The 18,887-nt window shown below is 45.3% G+C and overlaps 2 protein-coding genes across 10 annotated transcripts in view; one reads left to right on the forward strand and one right to left on the reverse strand.

Annotated features, from left to right (window-relative positions):
• Positions 1-7,463: 7,463 nt before the first annotated feature.
• The window catches only part of rdx (BTB/POZ and MATH domain-containing protein rdx), a 261,129-nt gene continuing 249,705 nt past the window's right edge, over positions 7,464-18,887 (reverse strand). For all 9 annotated transcript variants that reach the window (XM_077627967.1, XM_077627966.1, XM_077627968.1 and 6 more), the window contains one exon: positions 7,464-9,537. The gene's annotated coding sequence lies outside the window, so the exon portion shown is untranslated. The remainder of the gene's footprint in view (positions 9,538-18,887) is intronic.
• On the forward strand, positions 9,548-18,884 carry LOC144094078 (zinc finger protein 862-like). Its single transcript, XM_077627960.1, has one exon. It carries the CDS (start codon positions 15,807-15,809, stop codon positions 18,033-18,035), a length of 2,229 nt encoding a protein of 742 aa, XP_077484086.1. The 5' UTR covers positions 9,548-15,806; the 3' UTR covers positions 18,036-18,884.

Consider the following 18,887-nt stretch of genomic DNA (forward strand, 5'->3'; position numbering starts at 1 on the left):
GTGAAGAGAAAATTGGGCATAGGTAAAAACCAGATGCGTGCATTAAGAGACAAAGAAGGCAATGTCATTAGCAACTTGTATACGATAGTTAAAGTGGCTGAAGAGTTGTACAGAAAGCTATACAGTAGCCATTGTTATCAGAATGTTAATGAGAGAGGCAGTAAAGCAAAAAAACGGGACGAAAAAGGAAGGAAAGAAAGCCTTAGGAGTAATGCAAAGGGGGAAAGCAGCTGGGGAGGATCAGGTAACAGCAGGTCTGTTGAAAGACGGAGGGGAAATTGTGCTAGAAAAACTAGCCACTCTGTATACGCCATGCCTTATGACCTCGACTGTACCAGAAGCTTGGAAGAATGCAAACATTATCTAAATTTATAAGAAAGGAGACGCCAAGAACTTGAAAAATTACAGGCCGGTCAGCTTACTGTCCGTTGCCGACAAGGTATTTCCTAAGGTAATCGCTAATACAATCAGGACAACCTTAGAATTCAATCAAAAAATTGACCAGGCAAGCTTTTGTTAAGAATACTCGGCAATAGACCACATTCAAACTATCAATCAGGTGATAGAAAAATGTGCAGATTATAACCAACCCCTATAATAGCCTTCATTGCTTATGAGAAAGCATTTGACTCAGTGGAAACCTCAGCAGTCATGCAGGCATTGTGGAATCGGGGTGTAGAAGAGTGTTATGTGAAGATACTGGAAGATATCTATAACAACAGCACAGCTACTATAGTCCTCCATAAAGTCGGCAATAAAATTCCAAAGAAGGGCATCAGGCAGGGAGACACGATCTCGCCAATGCTATTCACCGCCTGTTTACAGGAGGTATTCCGAGGCCTGGATTGGGAACAGTTGGGGATAAGAGTTAATGGAGATACCTAAGTAATCTGCAATTCGCTGATTATATTGCCTTGCTGAGTCGCTCAGGATATGAAGTGCAAATCATGATCAATAGTTAGGCCGACATAGCAGAACGATGAGTCTAAAAATTAACACGCAGAAAACCAAAGTAATGTTCAACAGTCCAACAAGGGAACAGCAGTTCACAATTGGCAGCGAGGTGCTGGAAGTGGTAAAGGAATACATCTACTTAGCGCAGATTCGGATCACGAAAATGAAATAACTATAAAATGACAATGGGGTGAACCGCTTTTGTCAGGTTCTCTCGGATCATGAATTGCAGTTTACCGTTATCCCTCAAGAGAAAAGTATACAACAGCTGTATCTTACCTGTACTCACCTATGGGGCAGAAACATGGAGGCTAACGAAAAGGGTTCAGCTTAATTTAAGGACAGCGCAGCAAGCTATGGAAACAAAAATGATAGATGTAACGTTAAGAGACGGGAAGACGGCAGTGTTGCTGAGGGAACAAACACGGGTAATGACATACCAATCAAAATCAAGAGGAAGAAATGGACTTGGGCAGGGCATTTAATGCGAAGGCTAATAACTTCTGGTCCTTAGGGGTAATGGAGTGGATTCCATGAGAAGGCAAACGTAGCAAGGGGTGGCAGAAAGTTCGGTGGGTGGATGAGGTTAAGAATTTTGCAGGGATATGGTGGCTGCAGCTGGCAAAGCACAGGGCTAATTGCAGAGACATGGGAGGGGCCTTTGCCCTGCAGTGGGCGCAGTCAGGCTGATGATGATGGTGATGAATGAGATCAGGAGGTTTGAAAACATGGGAGGGTTTTAAAAGAATTATTATTACAGTTATGCAATTGCAAACTGTTCAGAACCACCATAGCCTAAGGCCCCCCAAAGGAACGCAGACAGCATAGTAAAATACGGAAGCAGTGGATACATCGGTGTTACTTCAGAGGCAACGGATCAGATGTGCGCCACAGTCGAGCGAAACCGAGCCTCCGCTACATTAAAGCACACAACCTCAGACGCAGCAGCAGCTGCCGTCACCGCTGTGCAGCCGCTACTCGGTTTTTCAAGCTGCCGTCACAGCCGTGCAACTACTACTCATTTTTTCGAGCCGCCCAGTCCTGTGCCTGTTCGCTCTACTTAGCTTTGCGGACTTCACTGAACTCCTTCAGTGCAGTCTCTTCCTCAGCGATCTGCACTGCCGTCTTTCTAGATCCATAACCACTTCCTGCTTTGCATTTGCACGCCGCGTGCTTTGCTCCAAGGTTCCTAAACAGGTGGGTTTGCTTAACGGCTGTAAAGCCTAGCGGTGAAAGTTGTTTCAGCTTCCTTAAAGAGCTTGGTAGAAAAGAATTCCCGCTGTATTCATACTGTAAGACAGGCCTTCAGCTTCGGAACCTTCAGCGGCTAGCACTTAAGGAAAAGACGACAAGCGCTGAACGCTCCAATGCTCCTGCATGCTCTGAACTGATCGCTGTTGCCGGACAGGATCTAGACTGTACTGGTAGTTGTTTGCAACGCAGCACCTTGTAAGACGTCCTGGATTGCAATACCTTGATTCCACATACAACACGAGCTGCATTCTAAATCTATTATTTGATCTCTCCCACGGAATTTCAGATTCTTTGTTCTCTGTTCGCAGAATTTAAAACTTTCCACCGCACAAAATTAGGCGCCGAATTTTAATCATCTTAGCTAAGCATGCAGTATCTCTAGTTACTTGTTTAGAATGCGAGCTATAGCCATTTTCTAGGATAAATGTGTAGGTATGTTTAGAAATCATATGGCTTCATTGCACAATATGCAATGACACCATGTATGGCACAGTAATGCACTGAAATGGTGCTGGTACCTGAATTTCATTAATATGCCTCAACTGCAACACTGCCTGGGGAGAGATCTGTTGTCTAAATGGTGTGTCTTTGTATTTCCATTCTACCCAAGTCTGATCATGCAATTTGCTTTAAGACAACTGGGGAGCATAAAACTGTAGGACATCAAGGCACTGCGATCAGCATAGTTACCTCCAGTAAACACGGGGCGCTGGCGGACGCCATATTGGGCTGGGGGTAAAAGCTGGGGTTATGGCCAGGAAGAATACGTGTAGCAGTTTTCCGATTTCGCAGTGCACTTATGATATACCTTCGGCAAGGAAGGCCAAGTACATCTTATAACTGAACATGAAAGAATGAAGGATCATTTCAAGAGCAGCATCGTCCTCGTTTGTGTGTTTCTTCGATGTCTTCGTTTACTTTCCGCTGCCATTTATTCGATCATGCACCAACTAGCTCAACAATCCACCTTAAGAGCTATGTATTTTTAAAACACCATAATATGTGTGCGGCGTGGGTGTCACATGTAAGTGAAACATTCTGAAATATTCTCGTTTCACACAGTACCCATTGAGGTGGCTGTTCATTTAATAGCTGGCGAATACTTTGAAGAAGAGTGTGACACAGTATGCTGCGTCAGTTTGAAGCTACATTTTTAAAACGCCACGTTAAATGCGTCCTGTGAAGCCGGACATACCCTAATAGGTACTTGATCTGCGGGGCATTTCTCCAGATCACACAAGCTTCTCATGGTGTCCAGACACCCTGCTGCGTGTGCTACATTTGCTCATTAACACAGTCATCCAAACTAGACAGAAATGAAAAAGCAGTTCTCAAACACCATGGTAAGCAAATGACAGCAAACCATGCACCGCAGCTATTGACGTTGCAAACGATACCCACGGCCACCTCCTGCTTGATGGATGGAAATTGGGATTGTCCCTTTTAAAATGCCTGGCTTTTTCTTATATTTCTTTAAGCAATTCATCAAACTTAATGCTGATATGTATATATTCAGCATTTTTTAAATGCAATTTCTAATACTTAACTTGTAACCTTAAGTCACCGCCTTGCTTTTGAGCCGCCAATCTTGCAATTGCTTTTTGCCAACTTCTACTGAAATTCATTCACATGACCGTTGTTACTTCTAAACCCTGTGGCCTCAGGGAGAGCGACTGTGCCTGCAGCGACGTCTGATGAATACCGCTGCATTCCAAGATGTTCATTTGTTTCTGCAGATCACTCATCCCTCTCGGCATTTCGGAACTAATGACAGTAGAATGGTTGGTTGTTATGCATGAATCTCGAGACAACTAAGAACTGCAGTAACTGGATTTCTCCACACACATGTCCAATGTTTTTTTAATGTTATTTGCTAAGAAACGCTTTCATTTAAATATACATGACGGAGTTTTATATTTCCATAAGTACTGGGCATGTAAAAAATGAATAAGAGGTTTATTGCACACAAGGCTCTGTGGCTGGAATACAACACAAAGGAACTTTTAGACAAGGATGAAAAAAATACTAGACAGATGTCCTGTCCTTTTTTTAGTCCTTGTCTAAAAGTTGCGCTTTGTTGTATTCCTAGCTGTCCTGAATTTTAAGTAACACTCTGGATTTCTCCATATACATGTCCAATTTTTTTTCATGTTATTTTACTAAGAAACACTTTCATTTAAATTAGGGGTGTGCAAATATTGAAATTTTCGAATATTAATCGCATATGAATATGAAGAAAAGATGGCTTCGAATGTCGATTATCTGTCCACTACAAAAAAAAATTCAGAAAATGATAAACAAGCAAAAAATTCCCACGCCCCCCCGGAAAAAAAACCCTGCCGAACGGCAGGAACTCGGAAACGATTCAGAGACTAGAGGCTAGCACCAGTCAAACTTGCCGACTCCTAAAACGAATCGCTAACAAACATGCAGGTATGAAAGAAGCTAACCTCCTTAGGCTAGTGCAATCTTTTATAATCAGCAGGATAGTCTACGTGGCACCTTACTTGCGGCTTTACCAGGCGGAAAAGGACAAACTGGATGTTTTAATCCGTAAAGGGATAAAAACAGCACTAGGTTTACCACCCTGTGCGCCAACAAACGATTTTGAGTCTAGGGGTTTCGAATACCCTCGAAGAGCTCATTGAGGCTGCAAGGACCTCGCAGTATCAGAGACTTTTGCGCAGTCGTACTGGTCGCAGCATTCTGGAGAAGCTGGGGCACGAGCCTCGAGCGTGCTCGAGACGTACGGACCCGGTTCCTAGACAGGTTAGGGACAAATTAAAGATACCCCCACTGCCCAAAAACATGCATCCCATCTACCATGAGAGCCGGAGGAAGGAAAGAGCAATAGCGTTGCAAGCCCGCTTTCAGGGCAGACAGGATGTCTTGTATACGGATGCCGCACAATGCACAAACAGTTCGGGGCACATTTCGGTAGCCACTAGAGAAAACGGAGGCCCGGTAGCGTGCTGCAGCACCAGACACTCAATAGTAACGGAGGCAGAAGAGTTGGCCATTGCGCTGGCTCTAACTCAACAACAGGTTCAAATTATCGTGAGTTAATCAAAATCAGCGATTAGAAACTTTGACGCATGCTGCATTTCAGCTACAGCAGCACGAGTGTTGGCCGGCAGTCCACCACCGGCAGAACTGGTAGCACTCATTTGGACACCCGCGCACCAAGGGTTGAGGGGAAACGAGAAAGCGCACGCACTGACCCGAGGATTAGCTACTTTCCGGGATCCCAGTGGAGTCTTGTGCACAACCCCGTCCCCCTCGCGCGATGAGGAGCTCCTACAGTTCGATGACGACCTTAACACGTATCAGGAAATCCTAAACCATTACAAATTAGGCCGAGCGGTACTTCCAAAAGCAAGTAAGCAGCTAACCAAAAACGAAGAGGTTGTGTGGCGCAAGCTCCAAACCAGAGTATTCCCTAACCCTCAGCTTTATAACAAGTGGCACCCTGAGATTTTCAGCCCCAGGTGCAAACGTTGCGACGGCATAGCGGACATGATCCATATGGTATGGACATGTCCGAGCTTTGGACAACTTGACAGAACAGATGAGTCCTGGGAGGCACTGCTTCACAACGAGGACGACACTAAACAACGTGAAGTCATCCGTCTCGCCCTTGCCTCTGCTGAGATCCAAGAGATCCCGGTCGACGGCTGAGGGGGAGGACATGGCTGGGACCGAGCGGTGCCTCGGATACCCATCATCCTTTTGACGTGTGCTAATAAATGTTATTTCTCTCTCTCTCTCTGCCGAAAATGCAAAGATGCAGTAAAGCCTTATGAGGCAGCTCCATCGCGCTAACACCTGTAAGCCAGTGACGAGCCGCCCATTTTTGAGTGCTGCAAGAACAACACAAATGGAAGCAAGGAGCCTGGGAACACGCACTGGCGTCGGAACGGCATGACTGTTTCTAAAAAGGAAAAATAACCTGCGACGCGCCAGTCGATCGGCGTCCAAAAGCCGCGCGGAGCTGGGATTGGACTACCGGCGAATGTGCAAGCCTAACAGTTGCCGCGTGGGAGCGGCGAAGCTCAGAAACCGAAACTATGCGGCCAGGCCATTTTTTGACATAGCGACAGGGGCCTTCCGATCGTTGTCACACTTGTCGTTACATCCACGAAAGAGGTGTGCTACAATGCACCATGCAATAGGCGGGATTTTTGCAGGATTGCTTGCCCTATTGTGACAACTCGACGCGCCCCTTCAGGAGGCTCCCGCGAGATTCCGCGAGTAGGCTTTCCCGCATAGTGCAGTTTATAAAACTGGATGGCAGAGGTCACGCTCCGAGAGTTATGAAGGCCACAGGACGCATTCTTTGGATGTGGGCATTAAATATGTAACGTATTAAGGAAGGATTAAAAAAAGCGCGATTTCGCTTTGCGCTTGTTCTAAGCGGGCTGTCGGCCATCTTGTTCGCAGATGTGCAGGAAAGTCCACTTGCGGAATTTCACACGAGGTCAAGCCTAGCGGCGTCGGAATGCGAACGGTCCGCGTGATAAACGGCGGTGAAGGAAGGGAATAGGACCTCTGTATTGTTTTCCTGGAATTTTTAAGTCGATCATCGGCTAATTTGCCCAGGCATTGTGGTTTTGCCATGGTTGAATTTAAAGTCTGCGCAGTATGCGATCACTGGCGAGTATTCGGGAATTTTCGAATATCAATTTCTCGAATGCGAGTATGAACCGAATATCAAATATATTCGACTCGTATTCGAATATTCGCATACCCCTAATTCAAATATGCATGATGGAATTTAATATTTCCACAAGTACTGGGCATGTACAAAATGAATAAGAGGTTTATTGCACACAAGGCTCAGTGGCTGGAATACAACACAAAGGAACTTTTAGACAAGGACGAAGAAACTACTAGACAGATGTCCTGTCTTTTTCTTGTCCTTGTCTAAAATTTGCGCTTTATTCCTAGCTGTCCTGAATTACCAACTAGATCGATCAGCCACATGGACAGGACTTTGTGAACATAAAAAAAACTTGTGCACTTCCTTCTCAATTTAAGCACCTGGGTTGGGTTTATGAGGGTGGTTTTAAAAAATCTCAAGTATATCAACTAGCTTAAAATAAAACAAGTCTTAAAATCAGCACAAGAAAGTTGCATGTGTGTGCCAACTTTGGTTAGATTTCAAGCATAAATAAAGAAAATAGTTTTAATTGCCGTGCCCCCCTTTAGCCATTGCACTGTGAATGCAGAAGGAAAAAACAACATTTGAGACAGAATAAGGGTTTGCATTTGTTTTATTAACAGGGTGATTGATAAAAAAAAATATGTGCGGCAACACCACTAATTGTGCGAAACATTCATCTTAACTTATGATGAGTACTACAACCACGTCTTGGATCTGTGAAACCAAAATGAAATATCCTAAAAGCTAAAAAAAAAAGAAATGTTCAAGCACATACACACACATGCTCCAATGCTATGCTGCTGCGCAGTTCATTAAATGCTTGTTTTGTGTACACTTGCAAAAGACTTCCTATGCACACATGTGGAGAAGAGGGTGCTAAGCTTTGGTGTAGGTTTCTTCAGGTTTGTCTTCACACAGTGGAACACGACCGTTTCACACATTTCTGTGGCAGCCATTGGTGTAGGATAAATGAACAAACCCCGTTTTGTCCGTTCATCGGTGATTGGCAAGTTCACAGATAAACACAAAAATTCATTTGCTATGTACAGGATTGACTATCATGAGGTGGTGGGTGGAACCAGGAATCCTTTTTGCAACCGAAAAACTCCGCAACAAACTCGCACCTTCTGACACTAGGAATAAGATAGACCTTGCCTCCGTCGCTCACAATAATCCTCGTCTTGCTACATTTTCACACTGACTTGCTTTCACATGCACCTTGCAAGGCCTCAATAATAATTCAAACTTTTTCTACCCTCTGGTGAAATTTTGGAGCCACAAGAGTCACAGCAAAGTTTGGCAACGATGTCATGGGTCTGCGATAACTAGCAGAGCAATCAACACGCTAACTTATGCATTAGGTTTCTAAGTACATCCCGAAATGTAAGTTTGTTCACTATTCGATGAGGTTTCATTTTCATGGACCTCTGGATGCCCGAGCTAGTTTTTCATGAGTGTGGCACCCAAGCGCAAGATTGGAATGAGCTGTCCCTCTACGAACCACCAAGTGGATTTCAACAGTGATGATCATCTGTACGAAATGTATCCTCACAGGCATCTACATCCTTGACACGTCCTCTTGTAGGAACCAACAGAAGAAAAAAAACTGCAAGAATGCTTGAGGACTTCTTTCACATAAGCTCAAGAGAGGCCACCCACCACTAGCTCATGTGTTTGCATAAATTATCTTTTCCTCACAACAACACTTTGCTTTGTGACAATTGCAGGAGGAACGCATGAAATGTAAAACGTGCACGCGCACACACAAAGAACAGACAAAGAAAAAGTACAGGAGTGGTCTCATGCGTGAGAAATAGGCAAAGGTCCTTTCTTCACAAGTTTTTTTTTTTCTTCCTAGTTTTGGTGTGTTGGGAGTTTTCCTTTCCTTACACGCGAATGCCGGGAGCTCTGCCAAAAGACAAGGTGCCTGCAATCGCGCACTGTGCGGATAAAAGTCTTCCACTCTCACTTGCCTCGTACGAGACCTCAGTTCTGTCAACAACACACACGTGAGATTTCACACGCGCACACCCACACAGACGCACGTCAACACAAGTGATGCTAGTGAGGTGTCCACTCATCACCCGTCTCTGCCTTCAACACAGCACACATTGGTGCCTTGTCCAGGGAGCGAAGGGGAAGCACTGGCTCCGGCAACTGGTGGGCGAAAATTCCTTCGCATCACACCTTTCGGGAGGAGAAATGGGGAGGAGGGGCAGGAATGGCCTCTCTCTCTCTCTCGCTCAGCCTCTTTCCTCATAGTTGTGTCCCAAAGCCTGCAACTGTAGAGCCTTTTTGGAAGAACACCCTGGCACTGGGAAATGCTTGCAGGTTAGCGGCATCTGTCGCTCGTCTGTCTTGGTGATGGTTCAGCGACACACGAGGGGCAGTGCTCTGAGCTGGGGCCCGATGTTGACGCTCCACAGCAAACACGCAGACTCTGCTCCACAGGGAGATCCTAGGAAAATGACTGCTTTGCAGGGAGAGAGAGGGGGCGGGGGGCCAGAAAGAGAAACTCTCTCCCGTGCGGAAGGCTTCTCTGCGATGTCTGTCGACGACTAGCCAATGCAGTGTGGTGTCCAACACAAGTGGCGCCCCCTCCCTGGGGAACACCCAGGCGGACTGTGTCTCTCAACCTTGTCGGCCCACTAGCAGCAGCAGTAACACTGCAAACAGAGCAAGAGAAACACTGTGGGAGTCAGTCTACAGCTGGCAAGAACGACGCCTTTTACTCTCACGAGGCATGGATGCACGAGTTCAGGTGCAAAGCTACATGTTAAACACACTGCTCAAAAATACACTTGAGGAGTTTTCTTTCGAAATGAGCCAAATCCACAGAGTGAAGTGAAGTTCAGACGTAACCAAGTTTGCCCAAAACATCTTTCCTTTGAAAAATGATCAAAATTAAATGGGCTAAGTAACTAGCATTTCAAAGCATATCACAAAACAGCCTTCAACATGTTGCTGCAGATAAACAAATCCTGCGTTTTTCTCAGTTTCTGCCAAGGTAGATTTCGCTCATTAAAAAAAAACTCACTTTAAGGTGAGTGCACAAGGTACGCACTGTTCACACGCTTGCCTGTGTGCAAGTTTTTTTGCATTCTGGTGAAGCAAGCATGAACAGTTTAGGGAACAAGACTAGTTCACCGTACCCTGCAATGTATTGTACAGAGGCAGCACAGGCAGAGAACTACTATTCTGTGCCATCACGATGTTCCTGTTGTTACGGCTCCATTTTACTCTCCAGACTTCCCAGTGCATCAAGTGCATATTTATCTCGGGGCTAACTATTTTTGAACTTCACTACGCTATGTTTTCAAGAGGGCAGTGTCAGTGCAATCATGTGACAGGTGTCACATGGTGTCACATGGCAGGTCGTGTGACCTACTGATGTCATCACAATCTGCCCACAGTGGCAGATGGAGATGAAATTGATTAGCTGAGAGGCCACTTGACCTTTTAACTTTATCTGCTGATTCAGCCTTGAGATCACATTAGCTGTGATCTGCCTGTCAAGTACTGAGTCGTCCTTCAGCACGCCGTACTTGGCGCTCCTTATTGTTTCGCTGGTGCCAGACGTTACAGACACCAAACCGCGTTTAGTTGCTCGATACACCACAGCTTTCGCTTCTCACCAGGGTTAACCGAAGTTTAAACCACAGCTAATTTTTCATCTAAATTTCTAAAAGGATTAAAAATAACAACCCTGCCCCAAATAAAAAGACATGTACACCACCGTATTGTCCATTCCCAATATCATGTCAATATCGTGGAAATTTCAGCGGAATACTTTAGCAATGAGCAAAAATGGTCTTTCGTGAAACACAAGGGGAGCCTGCTAAAACTCTGAACGGTGTATCATAGTACAATGCTCACAGAGGTTTTGCCACAGCATTGTCAGTTATTGGTGCACTCACATTAAATGTTCTTGCATAATTAGAGATACACCAAAATAAAAGATAGCACTCAAAGATGTCTGTCAGAATTTTTGTCTGTTATTAGTCCTTTTTGATATCGCTTGCAATTTCCATGAAAAGGCAAATCTTAACTTCGCAGATTGTGTATCAGTTTAAAAAACCAATTCACCTTTTTTTTTATAATGAGAGACATCTATACTTACTTTTTATGAGTACGTGCACCATTGTGTACAAAGCGTCATGATGGCTGCAGATATATGAAGTGGGCCAGTAAGGTATACTAACAATATATTTTTTATTCGATTCAAGTTTAACACGACAGCGTTCAGGCTCTTGTTCTGCAGAAAATGCACAATTGCCGGCAGTGGCAACGTGAGTGGAAAAGCAGGTGGCCCACCTGCCACCTAGGTCACATGAACCTAGGTCACATCACAACCTGCCCACTGGATTATTAGCGTACTGCCAACCATGGCAGGTGGCAGCTAAATTAATGATTGGTTGCGAGAGGAGCACTTGGGTCTCACAAACCTCACCGGTGGCTATGTCTGAAACAGCCACCTGCTGGGGCAGTGGCGCATTGCTCAACCGCTGCAACATTGCACCAGGAGTGGTATGAGGACTGCCAGTGATCTATGAATGTAAAGTAGAGAACGACCAATTCCGCATACATGAGCATGAAGGCAGAGCATGAAGGCAACAGAGGAGGACAGGAGGGATCTCTCAGCTATTGCATTGTACTCTTCAGAGAAGGTTTAGCATTATGCGATGGTGGAAGAAAGAACAGCGTCTGTGTCTGCGAAGTGATATGCAAAGAGGATCCCAGGCTGCTGAAGGCAACCATTAATGCTATCGTGTAATACCCTTCAGGTGGAGTTATTTTTGTCGCCCTTAGTGTCAAAGGGCCAATACAGGCGATAAGGTGACATTGGGCTCCTTGAGTCGCCGACAGAACGCAAAGAAGAATAGGCTTACAATAGAATCGCCAATTATCTTAGCCATGCTATGACAGAAATCCACAAGCAGTTACTGTACACAGCAGAATCCACTGTAGTAAACTGATATAGTAAAGTGAAACTGCAGTCTCATTTTGCCTTCCATAGAGGACTGTACATTTTTATATTTTCACAGAAACGGCTATAGTAAAGAGCATCTGGCCGTGGTGACGTACCTCCTGCAAAATGATGACAACACAGCACGTGCGAGGCCAACGTTTGGAGGCAGATGAATACCAAAGACAATAAAATGGTGCTCTTTGAGATAGCTTCACCACTAAGCTCTAAAGCTGGGGTGGGGGGGGTCGTCTATAAAAAAGAAGGCGGCGCGGGTCGCTGAGCGGGCCGTTTTGCCGCGCTGGACTGTGTGCTGAGACTTATAATCACTCTAAGGCTGCGGAAGAAGACATCATGCTTATGCAAAGGTTTGGTTTTTATATGGACTGTAATTCGCCTTATATTTGCAGCCCCGTTGTATAAGTGCAAATGCGGTACTCCCACAAGGCTAAAAAAAATCAAGGACGTGATAACATGAATTGTGATAACTACAAATAAATAATTATCACATAAAGGGACGACAGCAGGATGGAAGGTGTTTCTTTTATAAACGTGTTTAGTAAATAGCCAACGAATTACCAGAGAGCATCCTCAGAACCATGCCATCACCAACTACTTATACAATAAAGGCCCTGCTATAGTAAAGATTTCTGATGGTCCGAGTCAGTTTACTATACAAGATACTCAATTGCCGATTAAAATTCGACCGCCAACTTGCGGCCCCCCTAGGCAAAAAAAAAGTTTGACTCCAAACATAAGTCGGCACTACCTCATCCTGCACTTTTATTCGCATATTTTACGCTCCCTGCTGCGCCACATCACCGGAATGCATGCGGGGGTACGCGCAAGACAAGACTGGGAATATTGGCATGGCCGCGTCGCATTCCGGAACAAGGAACTACCGAACTGTTCTGTTCTATTTGGAGCTATAGTCAGCCAGCCGCACATGACGGTGCCGTTTATCGCCTGTTATCTCTGTTAGTCTATCTGGCCGCTGTGGTGGCTCAATGGCTATGGCGCTCAGCTGCTGACCCAAAAGATGTGCGTTCGATCCCAGACGCAGCGGTCGAATTTCGATGGAGACGAAATTCTAGACGCCCATGCACTGTGCGATGTCAGCGCGCGTTAAAGAACCGCAGGTGGTCAAAATTTCTGCAGCCCTTTACTCCTGCGTCCCTCATAGCCTGAGTCGCTTTGGGATGTTAAACCCCCATAAACCATATAAACCAATCTATTAGTCTATCTCTATTGGTCTCACGTTTTTTTGCTGCAAGCAGCGGATTCCTGTTCAAATTCCTGTGCATTCAAATTTGTTTAAGCAGACTCGCTTTCGCATTGTGCCTGAGAGCTACTGTATTTATACGCATAATTTGTGCCAACGCATAATTTGTTCACCCCCCAACTCTTAAAGACTTTTTACCCGCATATTTTGCGCTCTGCTATGCCAGAACACCAGCATGTACGCGGATGCGTGCAAGGCAGGCTTGGGATGATCGACACGGCCGTGTCACCGTGTGCGGTTTCGAAAGGTGCGAGTGGCGAGGGCACGTGTTTACCCAGTTCGCTCGTGCTGGCGGTTGCTTTCCCTGACGAATAAATGAGCACGTGCCCAAATCAGAAACTACCCAACTGTTTGCTGCTTGGTTTGCTGTTAGTCAGCCGGGCCGCAGGCTAGGGCGCCGTTTTATCGCCCGTTATCTCATCTGCCTCCCACCGAGATTTTACCGTTGCATTTTTGCTGCTTTGAGCCCGTACGCGCCATCATGCCATCCCATGGGGATCTACATAACGTGGGGTGGGGCAGGAGGGGGTATGAGTCTTACATTTGGAGTCAATTTTTTTTTTTTTGGCCACCGAGGGAGACGAGGTGGTGGGTCTCTGTATAGGTGGCAATATACAGTGTATATTGATAGTTAAGCCCTTCGTAGTTTTTAGGACATGTTCAGAAAATTTTCACGCAAGTCTGCATGCATGGGGCATGATATAGACCAACGTCCAAAATATCTAAATATTTATTTTCTAGAATGTCCAAAATATTGTATTTCTAGAAATGACATTTGTGGAATCTACAGCTGTTATTCTCAAACTCCAGCAATTTTTTCCTTCAGGAAATCAGTATTTTGACCGTAATATTAAATTCAGATCATCATGTGGGCTGAATTTATGCAGGAGCAGACAATATAACAGCATGAAAATGTTTGGACATCTGGCTGTCTTAGTAAGTCGATATCTCAACACCTAGGACAGATAAAGATAGCATATTGTTTGCTGAGGAAAGCTGAAGGCACAGGGTGTGCAATAATCACAGCACAATTGCTCAATCACGCTTCAAAAATTTATAATTTTGCGAAGTTTACTGATGCATTATTTTCACACTTTGAATGTTGATATTACAAGTGATGTAATATTACTAATGAGGGTAAATTGAAAAATGGTTTTGATTATTGCACTCCTTACTCACCATACTACATAGCCATGAATTGAAAATTGTTTTTTGAGCAATTTTTTTGCACTGAGCTATTAATGAATGACTAATTAAAATGAATTATCTTGGGAACTAAACAATTTATAAAAAGTGATTTCATAGTTGAAATATGTATAAAACACCCAGCAAGGTGATGCAGTTTCATTAGGATTGGACTAAAAATAAGGAAAATAGGTCTAAGACCAGTGTCTCCCATTTAAACGTCAACATCATATGTATATATATAGTACTAGCATATTGGTTCTGCTGTGTACTGTAAAAAAACTCGTTGACACGTGGAGGAGAAATGTGGTTGCTGCTTCGCAGTCCTTAAGGGCTAGGGGGTGAAGCGTTCAAGAGCGCTTATATACAAGAAGGCCGGGCCTGGGTAACGCAGCATGCAGAGCAAGAGCGCTGTGACACTCGGACGTCGCGGTGTCCTCCTCGCACTGTACTAATGCAAGGAGCCAAAGCATCCAAAAGTTATGCGGAAGAGGTCCCGGCTTTTAACAGAAGTTCCCTCAGCGAGCATTACAAAAGGAGTGGTGCAGATCTTGTGCCAAGAAAAGCTAATCGACATTTTCATGAAGTGGATGTTTTAGTTCAAAAGTGCACTTTATTTAAACAGTTATTTTTTTTAATTTCATAGTTTTGATCACACGTCTTCCTGGATAATACGTTTTGCCCCCGTATTTTAATCAGTGTTCTCCCCACCTCTCAGTCCGACCGCCCGCGTCTCCAACCACCCGCCCACCTCTCGGGCTTAAATTTTGCTACAGTCGGGACTCGGGGGCCACTTTCTGTTGATGTGGACGCTACGAGCGCGAGGCGCCGGCTTCCACAAGTCCATTCTAGTGGACATACGGTCCCTAGGGACTATAGTGGACACAAGCGCGCTGTTCGTACACGCTCACAAACTAGAGACGCAGGCTGTACAGCTGGCGGCACAGGTTGTTGTTGTTGTGACTGGGAGAAGGATGAAAAGGAAATTGCACGGGCCTGCCTACTGGCTCGAGCCGAGCCACCACCGCTGCCGCGTGCAGATAGAGAAGAATTAAAAGATAAGAGGAAATAGAAAAAAGAAAAGAAAAGACGCGCGTCGCAGCAACAACCGCGCCCGCCGAAGCGGACGCTGCTGAAAAAACAGATAAGCGGCCGAAGCCGCGATCGCTGGTACGTCCGGGTACGTGACCTTCGCGCGCGCCGATACCGATCGTGCTGCTCACGCTTACGGCGGCTTTCTTTTACTTGACTTCATTATTGTTTATGTTTCTGGACAGCTGCATTTTTCTTTTCATGCAATATTAGCATTAGCACAGCGCCTATTTGTCTTCCGCATTTACACTTTCAAAACGTTCCGTTTTTCACCACAGTGCGGCGCCACTGACCACTCCGCATTCGGACTTGGCTTTGTGCGTTCTAGCGCTAGCGAGGCGTCCTTAGCCCTTAGCGTTCACATGTGAACGAAACAAACAAAGTATTTGGAGTTGTGCCGTGCGCTGAAGATGGGTCCGAAGAGAAAAGTTGGACAGCCGTCTGTGCTGTCGTTTTTTTCTCCGAAAGTGACCGAAAACGTTATTGGCGGTACCGAAGAACAACATGCACAGACAATGGCAACCGATGTGGATGTTGTTGAGCCCCCGACATCGCCCACGTCGAAGAGGCAGAAATCAAATACATATAATGATGGCAGTTCAACATCAAGCGTTGAAGCAACATGCAGTGTACCAAATACTGGCGAAGACAGCAAGCACGCATCGGTATTCAACGCATCTTGGATTATTGACCGTCCTTGGCTTTTCTACGACAACATCAAAGGTGGGATGTTTTGCAAGCTGTGCATAAAATATAATAAGAGGCCTTTCGAGAAGCCAGTGTGGAACACAGAGCCTTGCAAAAGGATCCGGCTCGAAAGTGTTCGTAAACACGTAGCGTGCCAGTCGCACCGCGACGCTATAGCCCTTGAAGCACACAGCAAAGTAGCAGTGTCGCCGCTTGAGAAATTGCAGTTGCCGGTCTCTCGCGATGCTATGAGGCACGCATTCGCATCTATGTATTACCTGTGCAAACACAGGATACCGCACACTACGAACTTCGAGCCGCTTCTCGGTCTGCTCTCGCTGCTTGGGCTTGATGTGAAAGCACAGATAACAACCGGAAAGAACGCCACGTACTGCAGCCAGAGGTCTATTCAGGAGATGGTAACCTGCCTTTCGGATGTTATTGAGGACAAAATCCTACACGAACTTCGGCAGAGTGAGCATTATGCACTTATGTTCGACGAAACAACCGACTGCGCAACACTGGAGCAGCTTGTCATCCACTGCAGGTACATGTTCAATGGGGAATTAAATGTGAAATTCTTGGCCATGATTGATGTGCTGCCAGTGCTGGACATCCTCCAACCACATGTTAATGATGAAAGAGCATTAGCTCTCAATGCTACCAACATTGCATGTGCCGTGGAAGGTTTTATGGCCAAGAAGGGCCTGCTCTTTGACACCCTTCGCGGAATTGGAACTGACGGTGCACCTGTTATGACAGGAAAGAAGGGTGGAGCTGTGAAGTTGTTAATTGACAAGCAAAACGCTCTAACAGCACCCCAGAGCTTTCAAGCTGTAGGGATACACTGTGCGGCACACAAGCTCAACCTAGCAGCATGCCAGGCATCCAAAGCAGTTCCATATGTCAACAAGTTTAAAGAACTGTTGCAGCAATTGTACAACTTTTATGCATTCAGCCCAGTTCGAACAGCTGGACTGAGTGCTGTACAAAAAATTCTGGAGCACCAAGGTGGAGGAAAGATCATTGAGCCATCTACCACCCGATGGCTAGGCGTTGGAGGGTCATGCACAGCCATCCGCAGTAATTTCTCGGCCATCATAGTCAGCCTGTCCAGGGAGGCAGAAGAACGCAATGACATCAAGGCAGCAGGACTGCTCAAGTTTGTGATGAATGTGAAGTTTGTCAGCACCCTACTGATGATGTGCGAGCTTCTCCCATCCATTGATAGGCTTTCAAAAGCACTTCAGAAGTCGACACTGCACGTGGGCATTGTGCAAGATCTCATCGAATCTTGCATAAAGACCCTGGAAGCACAGGGCAACAGTCGAACAAAGGTGAATGACTTTTGTGTTAGCCATGACATACAGCTGACAGCCACAGAAGAATCGGAGGAATGGCTGCGGACCACCAAAACAACATTTATTAACAAGCTGGTAGAAAATATCAATGACAGGTTCCAAGACCACCCTATACTGGCAAGTTATTCTACTGTGTTTGCCCGCAGCAACTACGAACAGATGGTGGGTGGCAATGGCATTGAAATTGCCAATGCTCTGGAGAAGCTGTGCCCCACTCTTGGCAAGTCCTATGCCCAGGACATGCTTGCAGAGTGGATTGCATTTGCAAACTTCATGCTTGTGTCTGAGCACGTGCAAAAGATGCCAGCAGAAGACTTCTTGCTTTTTGTGGCACATGAACTGAAAGAGCTGTTCCCACTTATGGCGCACATAGCTGGGTCGTACCTTGTGCTCCCACCACACACAGTAGACTGCGAGAGAGACTTCTCAGCTTTGAAGCTTATTAAGACTCAACTGCGAAATCGCCTGAAAGAGAAGTCGTTGGACTGTCTGATTCGTATCGCATGTGAAGGGCCTGAAGTCAACAGCTACCCATACAATATAGTAGTGGAAAAGTGGGCCAAGATGAAGAATCAGCGGCTGAAGGTGTAATATGCAAAATATGCAGAAATAAATGCTTCCTCCATAGTGCGACTGTGCTTGGACGTCTGCTGTGTTGTCATTATTCTTTATTACACCCCCCCCCCCCCAGTCCCCAAATGTCCACCTCTCAAAATTTTCTGGGGAGAACCCTGATTTTAATTAAAATGGTATCAACAAGCTTTTACTGCATTTCATGTTTTCATCATATATTAATTGTATTCTGTTGTGGCCTCAAAATGTTTTCTGACCAATTATGTTAATTCTGTCATTATCAACGTTCATACTATTGCTATAAAATTGCTTTGAATTCACCCATACTCCATGACTACAGCACAACAAACGGGACGTAGAAGGAGGACACAGGCAGGGACACAGCACAGCGCTGCTCCTGTTCGTTGCGCTGTAGTCATGGGATGTCGGAACCAACTCGCCCAACAACTTACCTTGTCGAACTTCGAATTCACTTCAATTAAAGATCTATTCATACAAGCCGTACTACTAACACTTATTAACTCAGTCATTAACCTCCTGTTATGCTGGCAAACTAATGCGGCAATTGCTCTTAATTTTTTTCTGCATTTCATGAGTGTCCAGTTCATTGGTTTTAGTTGCTTTCTTGTGCACATTGTGTGCAAATTGTGCTTTTAAATGCACAGTAGCACACACATGATTTTCTTGAAAGTCGTTGAAAATCAGTACTAAACAAAAATTTTCACCAATCACAGCCACTGCAGCTATTACCATTTTATTGCACATAGCACCCGTATTGCGACTGAAAGCATAACTTTCCACATCATGGGATCTCCATCAAAGGTAGGCATTGTCAGTGGTACTCCGTGTGGTGCAAACGCAGTCAAAACT

This window comes from Amblyomma americanum, chromosome 6 (genome assembly GCF_052857255.1).
Source record: "Amblyomma americanum isolate KBUSLIRL-KWMA chromosome 6, ASM5285725v1, whole genome shotgun sequence".
NCBI classification, from domain to species: domain Eukaryota; kingdom Metazoa; phylum Arthropoda; class Arachnida; order Ixodida; family Ixodidae; genus Amblyomma; species Amblyomma americanum.

Excerpts from the sequence above, each read along its gene's own strand:
- LOC144094078 (XM_077627960.1), top strand. The coding sequence starts at position 15,807 with ATGGGTCCGAAGAGAAAAGTTGGACAGCCGTCTGTGCTGTCGTTTTTT.